Source organism: Homalodisca vitripennis, chromosome 2 (assembly GCF_021130785.1).
Source record: "Homalodisca vitripennis isolate AUS2020 chromosome 2, UT_GWSS_2.1, whole genome shotgun sequence".
NCBI classification, from domain to species: domain Eukaryota; kingdom Metazoa; phylum Arthropoda; class Insecta; order Hemiptera; family Cicadellidae; genus Homalodisca; species Homalodisca vitripennis.
This window is the reverse complement of record NC_060208.1, coordinates 37,347,785-37,367,523: the sequence shown is the minus strand read 5'-3', so window position 1 is coordinate 37,367,523 and position 19,739 is coordinate 37,347,785. Positions and strand designations below refer to the sequence as shown.

Sequence of the window (19,739 nt, the reverse complement as noted above, 5' to 3'; positions counted from 1 at the left end):
TCGTTAATATAATTTACCATTGGAGGCGATATACTTGTACTTAATAAGACAGTAAGCAACCAAGTAAAAGCCAAAATAAGAATTGTTACAGTCTTCAATATTTTCATTCACTTAATGATGAAGTGTTCAAATAGTTTCAATATTTAAAAAAGCAATTGAGTTAACCCACTATGACCGTTTACATATTTTCCTTACAAACTAATTAAATCTAAGTATTTGAAGAATTTCAATCTATAAAAAAGAAACCCTCGTTAGTAAAGACAGGTATTATTTGGAAACCAAGCACAGTGCGTTTAATTTTGGTGTTGAATATCTCCTCACTGAAACCCTTCACCTCTCTTCCTCTTTTGTCAACCCGGCTTTGTTGAAATCCTTTGAAAATGCTCTGATCCTTTCCCCGATTCCCAGGAGTATTTCGTTTTTATTACCTTTTGAGCGATTTCTTTTCGTTTTTAAATATTAGTATATTCAAATGCACGGAGTTGTATAACATAGTTTAATGTTTATTTATTCCAATAAATCATAAAGTAGACTAAATTAAATATTATAAAATAAAATAACAATTAACATTGTATTTTTTAACTAAAAAAAATTATGGTTGCCTGTAAAGTCGGTTTTACGGGCGAAGATTTTACGTGACAACGTCTTTTTCTCGGTAGAATATTTATTGATATGAATATTATTAAATTGCACAATAGGAACAAGGAATTGAATGAAAATAAGAATTGCACAAAGTTTTAACTATAGAAATATATTTTGTTTACTAAAACATTGTACATAATTTGAAATTAATTAAAATTTGTTATTGTAAATGGTAAAGTTGAATAAAACATTTACTAAAATTGGAATTTGAAATTCTTGCTAAACACAGTTAAATTCTAACTCCGCGCGTGGTGATTAGTCGGTTTAGTTCGTTTGTTTGGTCGCACTGTTATGACAGGTTAGAGGTTATAATTTGTTACTTTAAATGTTTGACTAGCAATACGCGCTGTTTCTTCTCAATCGACTGAATTACGATTGATTGCAGAGTGATTTAAACTAATAATTTACTTAACACTATCAACATTTGTCAATAGTATGACATAACCTATAAACTCAGTTTCTCAACTTTTGTGTCAATCTAACAATTAATCAATCAATCATAGTTTACGATAATGAAATATCAGTGTACAATTATTTACCTTTATTGTTGTAGTTGTTGTAAATGACGAATCTAAGCACTTCACATTTTCACGAATAAACATAGTTATCTGCTTTATCCCGTGCGGCGGACCCACAGTTATCTGCTTTATCCCGTGCGGATACCGTGCGGCGGACCCACTGGACGGGCATCGTAACGTTACCGGGCGTTACACTTTTTCATGAGTGACTCCGAGCCGCAACCTAATTTAAGACGTTGTCACGTCAAAAACTTGAAAATTATAAAAATGTAACTTTAAAGACAATGGAAGGCTTTTTATTGATTATTTTAAAATCTGAAGGGATCTGACATTCAAATTAGTATAGACAATAAAAACATTACACAGAAAAGTGTTATATATTTAACTTACGTAATTATGACTAATAATTTTTCTTTATTTCTCAACGACACAATCGCAAGACTGTTATTAATTTTTAAAACACGTATTATAGTTATGTACTTGAAATGTTCATTTATGCAAAATGTTCCATCAGAACTAGTTATGATTATAGCTCAGTAGGTTCTAAAAGTGTAAACACTCTTGGCTAGTCTGCGTCTGAATCGGTAGAAATAAAGAGGACAATGACACATCGATTCCCAGCGGACTGTACTTATTGTGATTGAAGGAAGAAGCTATCTGGATCGATACAGTGTCAACAATAATTTTAAAATCCTTATTAGATTTATCCATTCTTTGAGTAAACTATATTTTTCGAAACTGGTTTCCACAATTGTTATGTTATCTTGCATTATACATCATACTTCTGTTCCAGTTTTGTTGATAAGCTGATTAATTTTAATTTAGAGCCAACAAACGTCGCTGTTATTACCTCTAACATTCCTTCTCAAATGAAACAAATAAATAAATTCATCTCTCTCTTATTTGTATATTTGATGGAGTACTAAGGTAATAAAGAATTAAATACATGATTTACATTTTCATAAGGTTTTATAACAAATGCAGGTTCACCTGACCGGCAAAAGCATTCACCTTAACAGTTTTGGAGACACAACAGATTTATTCAATTCTAAAAAACATCTGATTCTTTAATTTGATACCTTAGGAGGTCTTTTCGATAAAGGAATCATCTCTAGAACAATATAAATGCCAAATGTACGTTGCAATTGTTAAACAGATATTTTAGTGTTATTTTTGTAATACATTTTGTTCTTGCCTTGGTGTTTAATCTTGGAAATAACAACCGATCCCGAACTAATATAGCTTCATACGAGTAGAATGGAATAAACTTGTGCTCGTCAAATCCAGTCTGGATACAAATAATTGCAGAATTCTTACATTTTCCAGTTCAAATTCATTAGAATGTTTCTTAACGGTTTTCATGATCAAATTTAGTTAAAAATAAGTGAAAATACTGCTGAAACTTGTTATATAAATTATATATATTAAAGTACTAAAAACGTATTAAAATAAAGCAACAAACTACATGAATATTTATTCTAGGAAACATGTAAAATGAAATTAAATTTCCATCGGTATGGAAAACTAGCAAATTATATATTAGTCTCCTCAATATGATGTAATAAAGATGACATACTAACAACTACATAAATTATAATGCCATTATAAACGTGTTCCAGTTTAGAGATCTTTAAATTAATGTCTCTAGATGTTGAGCCAAATAAGCTCTTTTACTTAAAAGAAGAGAGAATTTAAAAACAAACACATGTATAAGGACGTTATCTGTAATTGAAGTTGCCCTATATTTTATTATGACTGTTTCTCACCTCGGGTTTTCCTATTTTGTTATTTTCCCATTCTAAGTAAATGTTTAGATTAAAACTTTTTAATATTAAAGTTTAATTTAATGTATACCCGGTGCTCTAGTATAAAATTATATTCTTTGATCTTATTACTTGCTAATAGAACTAAATAAAACTTCACTTGATTGTAAAAAGAAAATAATCTAACCTTTTAACACTTATAAGTATTTTTAATGAAATAAATAATTCGAAATTCAAACGACTTTTAATAAATGTATTCAAATTAAACTTTCAAATATTTGTTTGCTATAATATATATTTATTTATTCGTACATTACTGACTGTATTATATATTTATATATTTTTAAAATTCTTGACAGTACTCGGTAAGCTTCAGGAGCGGTCAAGTCACAGTCGGCGATGTAGCAGTGCAAGTCACGTATCATTTCTTCGCAAGTTCCAAATCAGACTGGCTCTCGAGGCGCAATACCTCACCAAGCAAGTTTTGACTCATTAAACATATAAGTTACTCGACATACAATTAGTTCACCCCGCTCCCCTATTGATCCCCGATTGACTATTGTGATCCCCGATGTGAACGATAACATAATATTTGCATTGCCTCTAGAAGCCTGTTTTCCAAGGGTAATTGCAGTAAAGCGAAACAAAACTATTTCTCTTGGTTTCTATTACATTTCACAAACTTTACATAATATGTATTTGGCATTTGAAATTTATTTATAAAAACAATATTACCACGAATGTTTAATTTCATTTTAAATAAATTCCGTTACTGATTTTTATTTTATAATGTTGAGGTTTTTTTCCGCATGTTAACTCGGGCTCTACAATTAGTACGAGTTATAAAATTGTGTTATATACTTCATTGTTTTACATTAAAACAGGATCACCATATCAAATTTATAGGAATATTTACCACTAAAAAGTTTATTATAGAGAAGTAAAATTCCCAACAAATGCACACGAATATATCTGGAACGTGAGTGAAATACGGTTAGGAGATGTGACTCACCGAATAGATCTACACTGAGATCAGTAACCGGTACATGTTACTTAGACATGATCTGCATTTTCTCGTCTACATTAATATATCCCTTACGTAATAAGCCAAGCACCATAAGTAAAATAACAATGGATATTACATTCTATGATAACAATTATTATTATTCTTAAATATTTTATTCATAGTAAAAAAACTACGTTGGTTTATTCTAAAATTTAATTTGTAATATCGTTGCTTATTCCAAATTCGACATGAGCACACTATTCAAAAGTGTCTTAAACCTTTTTTTAATTTTAAAAGCTGTTTATTTTCTGTGATATCCTTAATGTTTCAATCTCCTCAAATCATAAAAAAGCTGAAACTAAATTTTGTTATTTCAGACGCAGTATAAATGTTGCTCATTTATTTATATTTTTAAGCAACTGAAAAACGAATTAAATATCTATATTTCGGTAGGAAACAAACAGCGGTTTGGGAGTGTACTTCATTTTCAAGCATGTGCACATATCATAAGTGATTAAATACGGTGCAAAAACGAACCCGTAATATGTACGACCGATATTGGAACACGTGTGATAGAGAGGATATTGGAAAGGATTGTTTACTCCTCTAAGCTGATAAATCGTTCGATTACTCACGGGTATAATCCCAGCGTGTGATGACAAACAGGGTACTGCAGTGGTTTTTCAGAACCAATGTTTTATTTGGATTTGAGATATAAACATAAATATTGATACAATATCGGATACGATATCTTCAGTGAAAATATTCTAGTCATCCCATGTGACTTTTGTAACAAAGTTATTTCATAAACGTGATGATCATTTGAAAGGAAATGTGTAGATATTGTACAGTTTTCCCATTGAACTGACATTTTCAGGCAAAACATCCTCATTAAAATACGCTAAACAATAAAAACCTCATCCATCCTGGTAAAGAGATCAGTTTACAGTAATTCCTCCCTTGATTGGAAGATTTAATGTAGAAAATATTATTGTTAAATAATGGCATTTGTAGGATTAAGGCTATAAATTAAATGTGTACAATATTGTAGATTTGTGAGTAGCAATAAGTGGCCACAATGTTGGCAGTGATTTATATTTTAATGGACGAAACGTAATATTAATTACTAATGAAATGTTGGTTTCGCATATAAAACTAAATTTTCGGTCTTCTATTTCTATATACCGAAATATAAAATTAAAATTGATAAAATTATTAAATTGAGAAACCAGTGCAAGAGGTATATTTTAATTACAACCAGATAAAATAACATTACGGAATATAATAAGTTTACGTGTTACGGTTGTAAATTTAAATTTAATATCTCGCTGTGTTATGAAAATTGATGAAAAAAATCCAGTTACTTTATAATGCGCTTGGTCATAAAGTTATTATTTTACGATCAACCTTGGTATAAAGAAAACGTAAACTCTTCTAAGAATGTTATAGAAACACAAAATAACACGTACAGTACAACCAAAATCGTTTCTTAGGATAACGTAACACAAATTAATAGAAATACATTTTAATACAGTCCATAATAAAATGTCAGTTTATAATATAACGCAATATCATTATTCTATTGCTTTGAATTTCACCTCATTCATTAATTCAGCTTTAGGGCAAGATATTTTATTATTACCATCTAATAGTAATTCGAGACGTCAATTCAATACGGTTTCAATAACGAATAATATGTAGTAAACATTAGGAAAATAAACCAGGTAACATTTTTGCCAATTGAAGTATTGTGTTTCAGGAAGTGATGAATCATTACCATCACGAGTAATAAGAGTTAAGGTAATATCGGGGTTAAATTTTATAATATTTTGGACAAAATCCCCTCTTAGTAAATAAAAAAATTATGTAGGAGCTGAAAGCCAATTTACCATGTGTAAATACAAATATTTTTCCCCTTTTATCGCTAGATTAATTTGTTGGTAAAAGAAACCAACAGTAAGCTAGGTTAGGTTGTTGGAGGCCAAGTGATACGGTATCAAAAGGGTAAAGCATATGAATAAATAGACGTAAGCATATTCATAGACACAAAAGCATATAGCATAAAGCATATAAAGCATAAATAATAGTTACATAACTGCTATATTGTTGTCTTACAGTTAGATAAACAGATAAAAGTCCCTAGTTACAGCCAAATTTTAAGTGCTAAAAATATGATCAGAGAACATATTTATCACATCATATTAATTTCACTCTTTTGAAAACAGATCGTCATACGCATAAATAATAGTTACATAACTGCGAAACTGTTGTCCCACAGTTTTTCAAACAGACTGAAAGTCCCTACATATGGCTAAACTTTAAGTGCTAAAAACATATTATCTACGAAAAAAATGGTCACATCATATTAATTTGACGTTTTAGATACCATCTGATTTCAAACAGCACTAACATTGTTATAGCTTACTAGCGATTTTTTCAGACGAAACTGCTCTATTGATTTAAAGAAAAATCAAGGTTTTCTTATTCAAAGCAAATTGACTCTCGGCTTTTGGACTGCAAATAACAATATAACATTTTCTTGTGTTTTAAATTAACTAAAATTGCGAATTAACAACTGCATATTAATAAATCATCAAATAATATATCACCAGAATATTCTTTGTGGACACTAACATTATTAAAATATGAAGAAATAATACAGTTTCTTTTTACATTATCTAAGAGGTACAATAAAAATCGATGTTTAAAAATATCCCGTGGTTTGATAAAGAAACATAATTTGTTCTAAAAAATATATACTTAGAAAATCTCTCTTTTAAAAACATTAGCTTAGCAAAAAAACTGTCATGTAATTCTAATTAGAATGTTTTGTAACTATATCAATAACTATATATTTAGAGAGAAACTGCACTGAACAATATATGTGACACTGATGCACCAAATATCCATGTATTGCAATTCCCTCCATCCACCCTACCCGTCGAACCACCCTTCCTTCCCTCCCCAGATAAAGTAGCTCAGGCTTCACCGACCAACCGCACTGCAATCTGCCACTTCATAGAAATCGGTAGATTAATTTAATCCTCAGATTATATTTCACTTCAATTTGATCTCTGTTGACCGTACATAATATTACCGCTATGGTATTATTATGTTTGCACTTCTAAAAAGAGATTTATTCATGTGAACATCGTCCTCAAATTACTAAATCCAGAATATATATAATGTTTTTCATTCAACTACTTCAATGTCTTTTTAACAAATCAAACCTGTATATGATATTCTACATTCGATTCCTGAACTAATGTTCGTAAATAGGTTGTTAGAGATATCGACCTTTGTTTAAACTTTGTTATTGGCGATCGAAAGATCGAAAGGATAATAGATTTAAGGACATTTGCCTTCGTTATATTTTACAAAAATGAATTGCTTTACCTTAGTTCGTGTGTGACGTGTTTGTGCACTTTTCTCCTGTGCGGTGACACGATTTGGGATATTCACTACAGACTGGACTTCATTCCATTGTTTAGGTGTCAATTAACTACTTCATGTTTGAGTGACACCCTTGCCACATCTTTTTAATGACTTAGGGATCTACTCACTCACCTGAAGAAGAGGGTTGATTTCAATCCTCGAAACGTCGGTTATACTTATTTTTAATATATAACGATAGCAAATGACTGAAATCGTACATATCTCGTGTTACTAATTTCTAAACATAATAGTACATAGATTAAAGTAACGTTTTAAGTACTTCAGATCTCCACAACTCCACAGTAAGGTTGGCTGTTGCTCCCATCACTGACATTAGAGATGCTTAAGAACATAACCTTTAGAGTTGGAATCACGATTATGGCTCTCATAATTACGCATGTAGCAGCGTTATGGCTATTAGTGAAGAGATGTCGGGTATTGAGTGGCATGGATGGTTCTCAACTGATTATATCATCTACCTACCATTTAATTTAAATCTAAAAATTTGAGAAATCTCGGTTTATCGGTAGGCCTTTTTTACTGCGGAGGATGACTGCGGGAGTAGGAGGAGCTCCCCTAATGTTCAAGACTAGACTATACATGAGGGAGTACTGTTCCTTTTCTGTTATGACTGGAAGAGCTTGGCCATCCCTTCTTAAAAAGGTGACATGTCCCTTATTATATAAAAGATATAGTTCCCGTTACTTCCTCCTTATAGGATTTCAAAAGTAGGTGGCTCTTCTTGAATATCCTTTCACTAAGGAAAGATGTGCAAGAGTTCTTTTCCGGATTAAATCTAATTAGATCATCTCAGCTCCTTATCTGAAATGAAATAGTTTTCGTTCAGCTATATCGTAGCAATGGAAGATGGTGTGTGGACATTGGGATATCTGTTAGTTACTAAAAAGCCTGAAATCTGATCAGGTTTTCAGACCTGATGCAGTGTGAAATGGTGTTGGGTGGGAAATTACATGATTCACCCATTAAACTTCAGACATAAATATTAAGATATATGATTAGCTCAGGTACGTTTCTGTTGACATCACTAGGTAAGTTAAAACAAAACTCTATCAATTCAAATATAAAAGTACAGATCATTATGTTTTTAATCAGTCTCTGATTTTATTTATATAATTTTGTTCCGTAAATAGAACTCATGGCTAGTCTGAAAATTTCGGTATATATGTAGTACAACTTAAACAAAACCTAGTTTAATAAATACTGGATCGTCTTTTGTGGCGTCCACATATGTGTATAGCTTCTGTATCGATATTCAATATATTCTGCTCAAGCTGCTCTTTGCATACTGCTTAGATATGCAAATGTATATTTACTCTTTCGACCGACCTCATATATATATAAACAAATATTATCTTGTACAATCCGTTATCAGTAACCAATACAACAGATTTATATATTTATTTATTAATAAATCTGAAAATAGTTTTTATCATTGGTTGATAACATTACGTCATCTATTAATTTAATACTCAATGCCTAATACAGTCAACCCCACATTACATGCTGCGACGCACACAACATCGGTTGATCAAGTTCTATTCAAAGTTGAGAATTCAAACACCCCCCCCCTCCTCATCGACTACTAGTTTCGTCATTGATTAACTCTGTCATTTAGACTTGCAATTAGTCAAATTCAACTTACTTGATAACTTAAAGGTGTTTTAATACGAGTACATTTTACAAACATCAGAAAATTAAAATATTAAAACAAAATTAAACGTGTAAGTTTTCTTGAACATCTAATTTCGACACAATTACACCATTAAATACACTTAAAACTATTAAAATAATGTATATTTTCCTTAAATATTTGCGTTATTATTCTATTGATCTTGTAAAATATTTAATATAATTTATGTACATTTAGAGACCTTAACATTTAAAGTTATGGTTAGGTGTAAGAGAAGACTTAATAGTCCTAACCTCGCCGATTGAATGTTTTTCTTTGTATTCAATAAAGACATGTTTCATTTCATTCAATTTTTTCATTCCATTCGAAATGAAGGTTTAAAATAAAAAAAGTCCCAGAATATAGTTCCTCTTTGCCGTACCGACTGTAAATTTCAATATACGAGTATGTGTGTGTGAGTCTATATATATATATATAAAAAAAAACTAAAAATATAAAAAACTGTGTGTGTGTGTGTGTGTGTGTGTGTGTGTGTGTGCGTGCGTGTGTGTGCGTGTACAATAAACCAACCATAGGCTAGAAACTTTGCTTGAAGCTTCATTTATTTATAGGTAATACTGAGTTAGATAATAGTGCATATTAGTCACTCCATGGCATTTAGCTCAGCGAACAGCTTTATATTGTCATCGAGCAAATAGAATAAATAAATTTGTAAATGCGACAGGTGGTGGACTTTTTATTGCATACATATGTCCTAAAGTATATTTTTTTATGTAACATATTAATTAAAAGAGCAAATGATGTAAATATATTTATATCTATAAACAGCCTGTAATTTATTTTATACAGGTCGGAATTTATAAAATGTTGTATTAGTTCGGTCTATTTAATGATGCCTGATGATTCTTTTGGTAGAGTCCTCGAAATTAGACAGTACGTGAATGGTCCTGACCTGGCGTTAGAAGGGTTTTACTGATTCTCCAAATGAATATTGCTGATAAAAGAGTTATTTCGGAAGATTTTTTTTTCTAGGAAATTAAGTACAATAATACCCATCCTAGACGCCAAGGACTTTTTGGAACCCAAAGTGCGAGTAGATAAGAAAAGTAGCAGGCTTACCTTGATAACCTTCAAAAGAAGGTACAAAAAACACATAAAGCTACATAAGATATTATTTAGAATTAGATAGTATTTTGGAATATTTCACTGTATACATATAAAAACTAGTAAGCTAAGTTTTGCAAATTATCAAGGTGATATACAAAGAATTTAAAATAGACTTGTGGCTGCACATTCTTATCGAATTCGAATCTTCGTTGTATTGAAAACCTAGATATATTGTAACTTTGTATATTGAAGTGGTTATAAATATTTGAATCACAACATACTGTTTCATTAATAGAATTACTAACAAGAGATCTATTTAAATATTTAATTTTTATGTTTTAGCCTACTTATAAAACTGATGTTCAATGCTTATCTATCACCAATTATTCTTCCTATGTAATAATGCAATTTCGAATTATTTTTACGTTTAAAAATGTTTAGATCGGTTAAAAATGTAAAAGGGTAGAAATTCTCCACAAAGCTCCGAGATAATGATGGCCGCACAGGAATGGGATGCAGAAACAATACAACAGCCTCCCCCCACCCACTCCTACCGATATCGTTGTTAATTGGATCACTGACGGTCTATTAGAACAATCAATCCAATAGGAACCAAACACTACTGACTATGAATATTGTTAATTATTAATTAACGCCCTTTACATTGATCACTGGTCGTGTTGCAGCTATCCTGAACTCACTCTGCAAGGAGTTCCTGAACGTCAACGTGTCCGCCATCTTGTATCTGATGAACTATGAGAAGTACGGTCGCAGCACGGCCTCAGCACAATACTTCCTACAGTTGGCTGGTTACCTGGGCATCCCCGTCATCGCCTGGAATGCTGACAACTCCGGCCTTGAGAGAGTAAGTGTTAACTCTCTACAGTCCAAAGCCTCTCCTTCAGCATTCATACATACTTAACAGTTTCTTATGTCTACCATTGCATGTATTTTATTTAGGGACTGTTTTTAAAGTAATACTATAAATATACTGATATTTCCGGAAGTATCTTATTTCGATAGATTGTATGTCTATATTTGCAAAATGATTTTTGTTCTTCGGTATTATCCGGAAGCCACTACTTCCCTCTCTAATACATCTTATTAGGCAATATAAGTAGGTTTAGACTATCATAAATATGGTAAAATTAAATCTTAACGTCCTACGTCTCAGATTATCAATCTTTTTCGATCGGACGGGATGATCGGAAATGCCCCTCGCCAACAGAGCTGGCTTCGGCGGCACCTTCGTAGGCCTTCGCACTTTTCGCGAAAAGAGAAAACCATCCCTCAAGATAGTACCCAAATTCAAGCTCAGATAACGTGAGCGCTCATAAGTAGTAACTTCAATAGAACGTACTAACATATTTACCTACTTATAAGCCTACTAACAATTAGTAGATAGCGGCAGAGTGGCTTCCGGATAATACTAACGTACCTTAATTTGTTAAAAAGTTTTGTTAAACGTAAAAAGTATATATAATATAAAGTATTAGTTATTATTTTATAATAAGAAACTACTGTATTTACATCACTGATTGTGACAAAATAATTACTGACTTTTTGTAAATCTTAACTACTAAATATAACTATTCTCTCTCTATTTTGTAATTCTTCCTATCTGAAAAAACGTACATCATGCATTAGTAATCCTCAGAATGTTTATTGTTCCTTTCCCTACAGCTGTAGTTTGCGAATACCGCTTGAAGGTCGCCAAAGTAACCACTGCGCTGCTTAACGCGTTGAGATAAGATGAGCCAGTTGTGCACTACTTATCAGTTACCGAAGAGAATAAAAAGCACTACATGTCAAAGGTACACTCTGTTCCAATCATAATAAATTGGTCGAATCGCTGAAAATACGTCGGTATTAAATTAACGCAAATGGTCCACATTTAATAATTGAACATTGTTTTCCTTAAATTAAATGTACTAATATTTTATACGGTAATTTATCTAATAATACTTTTTTAAACAGCTGTCTGTGATTTAATATTCTGTAGTTTGACGATATCGATCAATATAATGATGTTATTACAATGAATATAATCAAACTCCATTCCATACTTGTATCTGTTTGATCGTTTCTTTTTTTTTTATAACTAAACTTTATATAATAAAGTTATTTTTAATACAAAATACTCACTCCGTACGTACGTTATATAGATAATAATATATAAAAGACTATTATAAGGGAACCCCTGTAAAATTATTGAACTAAAAATATAAACTATAATTATATATCTAATTCATAAAACCTAGAGCAGTATACCCATCGAGAAGCCTACCTCATTTCCCAGCTCACAGGGTACATTAAATGGCTCTCGAGGCCCAAGGCCACAAATATACAGTATATTGAAATTGTACAGTAAAATCAGACACTAATATTGTGTTACGAATTTCAAATTAAATCGATAAGATTTAAAACGTTTGTAGGACTCTGAATTTTATTTGACTCATCTACAAATATATAACATCGAAAGTTCTATAATACAAAAGACATGTTTGTCTATCGCAGAGTCGCTGAGGGGTAAAATATTCTCCCCCCCTCCCTTATTCTGCAGGGATGTATCAAATATAGACATAATGTGGTGGTTCCAGAGAGCCTCCCAGTCCAGCTTACAGCTCCAGTTGGCGCCCTCCCTGGAACATCAAACCGCTGCCATGCTGAGTATTCTGGAACGATACAAATGGCACCGCTTCTCCATCGTCACCTCCCAGATCGCAGGCCACGACGACTTTATACAGGCTATCCGGGAAAGGATATCGGATATGCAGGACAGATTCAAGTTAGTATACAATTATATTATTTATTTTTCAGTTATGAAATACATAGTTACTGTAATTTTATTGCACCTAGAACAAATATCACTCATAGGCGATCCTCCAAAAAATACTTATTTATGACAGAAAACCTTGTTTATAAAGCCTAAAATACATCCTAAAATATTTTCCCCTAAATTATTATTTGATTTTAAAAGTTATGTTCCCAAAGTTATTTTATTTAATAGTTTTTTTTAATATTTCCAGTAAGCAATATTATTTTTAACTTAAGTAAAATTTCAGAAGTAGTATTAAATGCCTTTAAAATGATCTGTGTTTTCTTCATTACATTATTAGGTTTATCGTCAATTCCTGGCCGTACTAATAGTATCGTACTCTCTATGTAGCAGGATGCATATAAGATCTTCTTCGCTTATCACAGTTCCTTGTCTTCAGGATTGCCATCTTCTGCAGCGAGCACTAATTTTAATGGAAGGGCGTATCGGCTTCCTCTGATCCTAGCTGTGTCCCCATCCCTATAGAACCCTTTTTACTTTAAATTATTGGGACATTTTGTCAAGCCAAAACGTTCTCTTCACCATTTCACCTGTTATCCGGGATGACCAAGCCTATGTTGTGAGCCAAAGCCCCTTCTGTGGCCTCTAACCTACGGATACGTTACCTAGACCGCGGCGACCCTCGGAGAGGGATCCGGAAATAACCGGTTCTACAGGCATACCTCCAGAGGGCTAGAGGTACCTCCGATGTGACCAGCCCCTTGACCCGTACCGTAGGATACAGGCCACGTGAGCCAAGACTCACCTTCTTCTGACAATAGGATCCGACTCAGCTGATCTGGGGTAGGGTACCTAAAGCATACCCCAGGGTTTTACAAGCATATTCATACAAGACAAAAACTGAATGGTACTGAACAGAGCTCTAGCAACAACCTAGAGCGGTATACCCATCGAGAAGCCTACCTCATTTCCCAGCTCACAGGGTACATTAAATGGCTCTCGAGGCCCAAGGCCACGCCACCTGTTGTGATAATGGGTTGCAGCCACCAGCACGTCGTGAGCAGTAAATTCATCGCTGCACAAACACGTTTTGTCACTAATCAAACAAACATCACTATGTCGGGTCACGTTTCCATAATATCGTATTTGCCACGTGATCGTTACATGTATTGATATCATCAATAACGTATTCAAGACAGTACATACCTGTCATCATGTCACTCCTACATTCAGCTCGCAATATTGCGTAAATGTAATCACGTAACACGTCATCACTATAAATATTCATGGTTGCATGGTTTGTACTCATTCTGTGGTATTACTGCAGCTCAAAACTACTGGAATGAAATAGCAAGCTCTGGTTATATATTTAAAAAATGGGCACGGGTACATAAAATGTTGATCACTATAAATGTATAAGTATTAACGTTAATAAACGAATTTTAATTTATAGTTAAAGAGAGCGTGCCGTTTTATTTATTCGTGGTTTCATTTGAACGAAAGAATGATTCCATTTAACGCTAATTAATGGTTAAACTTTAGTGCGTTTGCCAATGAAATAAACTTTAATTACTTAATGGAAAGTGAGAAATAGCCTTTATAAATACAATTTGGTCCGCTGTGTAATTATATTTACCAAGTTCTCTTCATTATTTTACAATCGTTGGTATAACATGTTTTGGTGGATACAATAATTGTATAATATGTTTTATTACAATAAATACATGTATACACATTATTTCCTAATAAATTTAATCTTTACAATTTAAAATATTACAAATATTTATATCACTTTTTACTTTTACAATGCATTCCGTCAAGAAAAAATCCATCATTTTGAGAACAAAAGGTTCATTATAAAGGCTACTGTTCACTTTATATATTTTCATAGCGAATGAAGAAATTAAATTTTTTATCACGGAGGTAAGTACAACTGCCTGACCTTAACAATAATCATGCTACAGTATGAGTCTGTAACTCTGCTTCTGCTGCTTATTATACCGAATCAGATATGAATTTTGGGTAGGAACACCAGATGCATAGTTAATTCGTAGAAAGAGAAACCGTTATCCTAGTAACACAACGGTCTGCCTTGATTTGTTATTCTGTTGCCTAATTTTCAATATAACCATATAATATCAATGTATTACGTAAACATATGATTCTGCTATAAAAATCTTAAACTTAATCAAGGTACGTTACCCAAGGTAAAAATATTGATCAGTTCTACTCGTAGAGTAAAGCCTATTCTAATCCGTAGAGGAAGACAACTAATCAAAATTGTTTTTGAATTCCTTCCTAGACCTCTGAAACATGAAATATTACTACGTTTATCTTAATGAGCTATTATTAGTGACAATGGTTTTCGTTTTACACGCTTAGATCACATATGATTGTAGGCAATTTGTTTTTAAATCTATTTATTCTGCAATTCCTCCTTGCAGTCATAGTTAGCCCTTATACCAATGTAAAAATGTTGACTAACGCTCAGCCAAATCCCATGGAGTGCCATGAGCCAGCCACTCTTGAACTCAGTGCTGCTCATGTAGACATACAAAAGCTTCATGCAAAATTTCAAGTTTGTATGTCATATATTTTCGAGGTACTGTGCAGACAGGAGGACAGGCAGAAATTCAATTTCCTACTCTCTCGAGTAATAGCCTTTGCTAAAGTTCAGACAATATCTTGTAATATTAAGTAATGATAAGCATAGTTGAGTATAAAGTATAGTAATAATAAGTAATTAGATTTTATTAGTATTTTAAATTATCCGAACTTACTCAGGAATACTGTCTAACAGATAAGCTGATCGGATTAGTTTACGAACTAGAAAACGCCTGAAGAGCCCTTTAGGGCTGGGAGCAAAATTCTTATCATTCTCTAGTTTTGGAACCACGTTCCTGAAACAAACCCGAGGCGTAATCCTGTTCGAGGATTCAATTATGAGGCATCATTTTCCTGATTTTGCCGATTACAGGTCTATGAGTCTAAATATATACTTGTGAAAATATATAAAGCAGTTCAAAATATATGATACAATCAACCATATACATATAATATTTCATATTTATTTATTTATTTGTAATCAACTCTATTAAAATACAGATATAAAGAATTATTAAATATCTTATTTTTAACAATATAATAAAAATATTATATCTATTGGATATATTTGTAAAATTACTTTTATAATGGTAAAGTTATAATTATTAAATTCTCTGTAACTATTATAGATTAGTATTTCTTTTAGTTATTTCCAATATTGTTAGAATAACGATTAGTTATATATCAATTTAAACACGACGATGTTGTGGTGAGGGCAAGTTTATCGTCGGTTGGTCTCCAAAAGATTAATAATTATACGAAAACTTGTGAAAATATTCTATGTCTTTAAGGGCTAAAATTTTATATCCTACAATTTATAGAGAAAATGAAATTTTTTCATATTTAAACGTTTGGGTATTTCAATAATAATTTCAAACTTTTATCATCAAGCCACATCCAATATATAAGGCTGCTTATGAAACATCTTTTGTTCAAAGTAAATTTAAATAGCAGATAATTATTTAGTTTTAGTTATCCAGATAATAAATAAAGGTCCGGTTTTTGAATTTATTTATGGATAAATTTAATATTAAAACCAATCCCAAATGTATTGATGTACGAGTTAAATCGGACTATGACGTTCACAATATTAATAATTCTGTTTATTTCATTGAATTTGCAGTTGCAATAACTGTGTCGACAAATCTATGAATTTTACATGACTGCTTTTATCAACCTCAAAATTGAATATCGATAATTTTTGTATCAGAGTTTATTTGACAATCCTTGTTTGTTCGATTGATTTGGTGTAATATTTACTTTTCAAACAACTATAATCTCAATTTTTAATTTATTGGTAATATAAATTCTATTAGTGGTGTTCGTCTATTAATATTTCAGTCATATTTGGACATCTGTCGATTCATTTGCTGGAGTATGGTGAAAATCTAAAGTCTGTGCTCGTATTTTTCTAAAGGCCTTATCTTACGAAAATGTATCTCGGATACGTAGAGTGTATGCACTGCAATTATTATTTGATCATACTATAATCCATTACCAAGTTTGATGGAACACGATAGACTGATGGTGTGATGACAGAGGGTTGGCCATAGCTAATGGGTTTCTCGCCATCCAATATAGGACAACACCGCAGAGTCTATAGCCTTTGGAGACTTGCATCATGGTATCTATTGTGTTGACAGCCCCATAGATACATATAATAACAGATTTATCATTATCAATGGACGAATAGAAGATAAATTACCTTGGAATTTGAGTTAAATTGAACCTTTAGACATAATAGCGTAGACAACTCTGTTAGCTGAAATACGTGTTTCGTGGAAAATATAGGCATATTTGTACAACAAATGAGAATCCGGTTCTGAACGCCGACGCAACACGAATAAATTCTGTAATTAATTATTATGTATTAATTTAAATACATCAAATCTAAATTATACATACCTCCGTATATATATTTTTTTTAATTCAACGTTTTGAAATAAACCATAGAGATTAAAAATTTATGTTTTCATATAACAGTAGCAGCTTAACCCTTATTTTTAATCTTTTGTTGTAAAGACAATGCTCGCGTAAGAAAAATGGAAACTTATTTGTTAACTATTATTTGTTGTTAAACTATTATTTGCTTCTTATTATCGATGGAGTTTAAAAGGATAATAGGATCACGGACATTTGCCATCGTTATATGTTTCAAAATGTGTAACACAATATTTCAAAGATTGAAATCTATTCTCCTTCTTTGTTTGAAGGTTATTTTTGACGATGGAAGGATTGTGAAGGAAATAAACCTGAAGAAGAGATCAGATTGCAGATCTCGAAAGGTAGTGTTAACTGATTTCTTGTTTCACTGAACGATGGCAAATGTCCGGAAAAATGCTGTTTCCTTCACTATTCTCCTGCTTAGGTGGGTAGATAATTAATGTATACAAGCTAAAATTTACGGTTTCTTAAAAAAAAGAAAGAAAATAAAGAAAAGGGATTACACATACCCTAATTATTCCACTTTTGCCTGTGCTGGTGTGCCCTGTGATTGTGCTCTTGACTTTACGTAGCACTTTAGCGTTGACTTCAATTCTGACAACGCTTGGATTCATTTTCTCCTTTCTGGACTACAAGCAGTTTTTTGCGTATGATTAATCCCTTTAATTTCATAGCAGTCGATTGCCACGTACTAATGTTATGTACTAATTGTCTTCTCATCTGTCGAAGAGAATGGATTTCAATCCGCGAAACGTTGTGTTTATACATCTTGTAAAATATAGTGATGGCAAATTTTCGTAATTTTATGATCATTTTCACGCACTTAATTAAACTTAAATAGCTCATTTATAACATTTTAAAAATTTTATGGAAATTCAATATATTGCACTATATATTTGAATTATTTTACCTTTATTATAATCATTTCTATGCATCATAAAAGAATCAAAATATTTAAAAAAGATGTCTTATTTATATTCCAAAATCAGCATTTCATCATTTTCTTTGTTAAATTTAATTTGAACATTGTTAACACTTCTGTTACTATTCTAAGTTTGCGTAACAAACATATACAGTTTTGGAATTGTTCTAACCTTTCTAGCATAAATAGTAGTCGCTACAACTCACATCCAATTTTAAACCGAGCACCGTAATGTAAAACTTGTGATCTCTACCTCCCAAGTAAAAGCTTTAGAAGAGGTAAAAGAAATATTTGCTTTATATTCTGAACATCTGCTCCGGTTCTCAGTCTAACATAACAGAGGAGCCCAGTGTGTTAGTATTTTAGATATCGCTCTTGTGAAAATCGAGTTTTTTTATCTGTACACATAAAACAAAATCGGGGTTGCTACAGCATTTATAACTCAACAATATCTGTACAGGTTGTATTTATTCCTCATTTTTGGATGCGTGTCCAGTCTAAATATCAAAATAACTAAATTACCGTAACATTTGACGGAAAAAATCAGGTAAATAGAAAAAATGTTTGTACATATTATAGTATAGATTGAAATAACCTGTTTCAACATTTAATCACCTGTTCCGTGTAAACATTTTTTAAGACAGTGAAACTGGATTGAAATTAATTTAAACACTGTTTTCAGTTTGTTATTATTATACAGTTAAAAGTATGGAGTATGCTTGATAGTAATAACACTTCTTATTTAAACCTTTTTTGCTACCAATTTAAAGCACAAAATAAGAAAATAAACAGAAAAGAAATTAAAGATTCAGTAAATATATACTTTTAACTGTGCATTTTAGTAAATAGTTAGTATACAGTGGTTGGTCAGTACTGTAATGCAAATATAAAATATAAAGTTATTATCTATATCTAATTAACTATACTTTAAAAGATTGCTGTAAAGCCCATCTTAGTTATTTGTTAACAGAATTAAGCTTTTCAGACCTGGCTATTTGTATACTTTTCATAGATCGGGAAAACAAGGCAATATCATGTATGTGACTAAAAATACTATTTGGAATAAACTACAATGACCACAAATATACACGTTTTGACAAATTTTCTTGATCGTAGCAACAAGCAAAACTAAGACTATGGTATTTCATGTCTTGTAGATGATTTTACCTTTTAATGATCAAGAATGTACGTGTACAAGCTTACTTCTTTCAAAAGACAACTAGGATGGCTTAAGTATATTTTAATACTTTTTATATTTTATAAAAATATATATTATATATATATTTTAATATTTTTATTGTTCTTCTATGGATATTTTCTTACTCTGTGATCAACATTGGTTGCAAAAAAGGTAGAAATAAGGAGTTT

General features: G+C 31.6%; 1 protein-coding gene across 7 annotated transcripts in view; it reads left to right on the top strand.

The window, feature by feature from the left end:
• LOC124353819 (glutamate receptor ionotropic, NMDA 2B) overlaps window positions 1-19,739 on the top strand; it is a 347,819-nt gene that overhangs the window by 252,950 nt on the left and 75,130 nt on the right. For all 7 annotated transcript variants that reach the window (XM_046803835.1, XM_046803838.1, XM_046803833.1 and 4 more), the window contains exons 2-3: window positions 10,809-10,987; window positions 12,723-12,910. In XM_046803835.1, coding sequence (XP_046659791.1) covers window positions 10,809-10,987; window positions 12,723-12,910 — 367 coding nt within the window. The remainder of the gene's footprint in view (window positions 1-10,808; window positions 10,988-12,722; window positions 12,911-19,739) is intronic.